This window comes from Echinops telfairi, unplaced genomic scaffold, assembly GCF_000313985.2.
Source record: "Echinops telfairi isolate 266 unplaced genomic scaffold, ASM31398v2 ScPeMD7_7475;HRSCAF=8513, whole genome shotgun sequence".
NCBI lineage: Eukaryota > Metazoa > Chordata > Mammalia > Afrosoricida > Tenrecidae > Echinops > Echinops telfairi.
This window is the reverse complement of record NW_022111379.1, coordinates 10,218,163-10,219,933: the sequence shown is the minus strand read 5'-3', so window position 1 is coordinate 10,219,933 and position 1,771 is coordinate 10,218,163. Positions and strand designations below refer to the sequence as shown.

The window sequence follows — 1,771 nt, the reverse complement described above, 5'->3', positions numbered from 1 at the left end:
GTCCTTTTTTACCTGTATTTAATCGCATTGGATGATGCTTTACAGAACAGAGCTTGGCAGCTCCATTCTCAGCTGGCATACCTGCAAATGGGAGGCAACAACTGTATTTACTACGTGTGACTGTAAGGGTGAGAGAGAGGGTGTATGTGTAGGGTTGGTGCATATGATTGTGGTTTAGTGGTGTGGGCTACTTTGAATGCGGTTTCCCTTTATTGAAATAGCTTGGATAATTCTCCAGTACAGAAAGCCCCTAAATTTCAGTGGCTTGTAAACACAAGTTGTTTTTTAATCCCCACAAGTTTATTTTTTATTCTCCATGTGCATTGCGTTTGAGGAAGGACTCTGCTCTTTAGAATTAATTGTAGTTTTGCATATAATGTGCACACGTAAATCGTATGTGCACACATGTAACACAGTGCTCACAGGAAACCAGTGCATGGAGGGGTGCACCCTCTGGTAGAACCGTAGACACGTTATTTGTGTAAAACTAACGTGCTCTGTTACCCAGACGGGCAGAGTGCTGACTATCAGTGTCCCAAAGCTAGAAAACCTCTGGCCCTTTGTGCTGTGAGTCTGCTGATGGATATACTTCGTTTCTGTATCCTTGGAGAATCTGGTCAGTCAGTGTTAAGGCTAGGGAAGATCTTAGATTCAAAGTTTGCCAATTGTGTCCTTAAAAATATCAGAAAATTAGTGCCAGGTGCTCAGTGAGTATTCAAATGGTTACCCCACAGTTAACGATGGGGCTTCAAACTGTTCATGAAAAAATGAATTAAAAGTTAAAGACATGTTTCTTATTGAATTCTTTTTGACTGTTAATTCCTGTACTTATAGTACTGAACAAGATTATTGAGTATTTTTAATATCCTGATTTACCGTGAAAACACTAACCCATGAGACTGATTTATTCTCTTGAGTAGTCGTTTGAGATTGCTTTATTATGGTTTAAAACGGATCTCAACAATCAGGAAAATTCAAAGAAAGGGCGCACTGGGTTGCCTTCTAATAGATCCTGTCTGGTCCTGCAGCCCTAGCCAAAGCATGCTATGATAGAAATAATCATTCCACTCACCTGTCATTTAGTGGACGCTTGCTGTGTGCCATCCATTGCGCTAGCAACTGTATGTTAACCCCGGAGCACAACCTGATGGGCGCCGCTACCCTCAGTTGACGGATAGGGAAACCGGGTCTGAATGGCTAGGAGGGCAGAGCTAGGAATAAAGACCAGGGAACTTGCACGCCTGACTAACCACTTTTCTACTTCAGACACTAAGCACACTTGTCTTCCTCCTTAGCTTGATGTCGTTTTAGAGACCAATCTGGCAACAATCCGGGTTCTGGAAGCAATACAGAAGAAGCTTTCCCGCTTGTCTGCTGAAGAACAAGCCAAATTTCGCTTGGACAACACCCTTGGTGGCTCGTCAGAAGTCATCCATCGAAAAGCACTCCAGAGGATATATGCCGATAAAGCAGCTGACATAATCGATGGTCTGAGGAAGAACCCCTCCATTGCTGTCCCAATCGTGCTTAAAAGGTACCTCAGTGAAGACGTCCGTTGTGCTTATGTACACTTCTTGACGGATTCAATGCCCTATGAAATAAAAGTCTTCTCCCTCTCCCTCTCTCTTTCTCTCTTTACCTAGCTTTTAAACTTAGTAGACCTACCATGGTTGTTTGAAATCAGGTACAGAGTGGGATAATGCAGCTTTGTGGCTTCTGGGTATCCAGCATTTGAGGACAGGTCTTAGATAGAGGTCCATAGTATCAGGCC

General features: G+C 43.1%; 1 protein-coding gene across 1 annotated transcript in view; it reads left to right on the top strand.

The window, feature by feature from the left end:
- SIN3A (SIN3 transcription regulator family member A) overlaps positions 1-1,771 on the top strand; it is a 63,828-nt gene that overhangs the window by 44,422 nt on the left and 17,635 nt on the right. Inside the window, exon 12 of the mRNA XM_004712048.2 lies at positions 1,296-1,534. Within this exon, the coding sequence (XP_004712105.1) occupies positions 1,296-1,534 (239 nt within the window). The remainder of the gene's footprint in view (positions 1-1,295; positions 1,535-1,771) is intronic.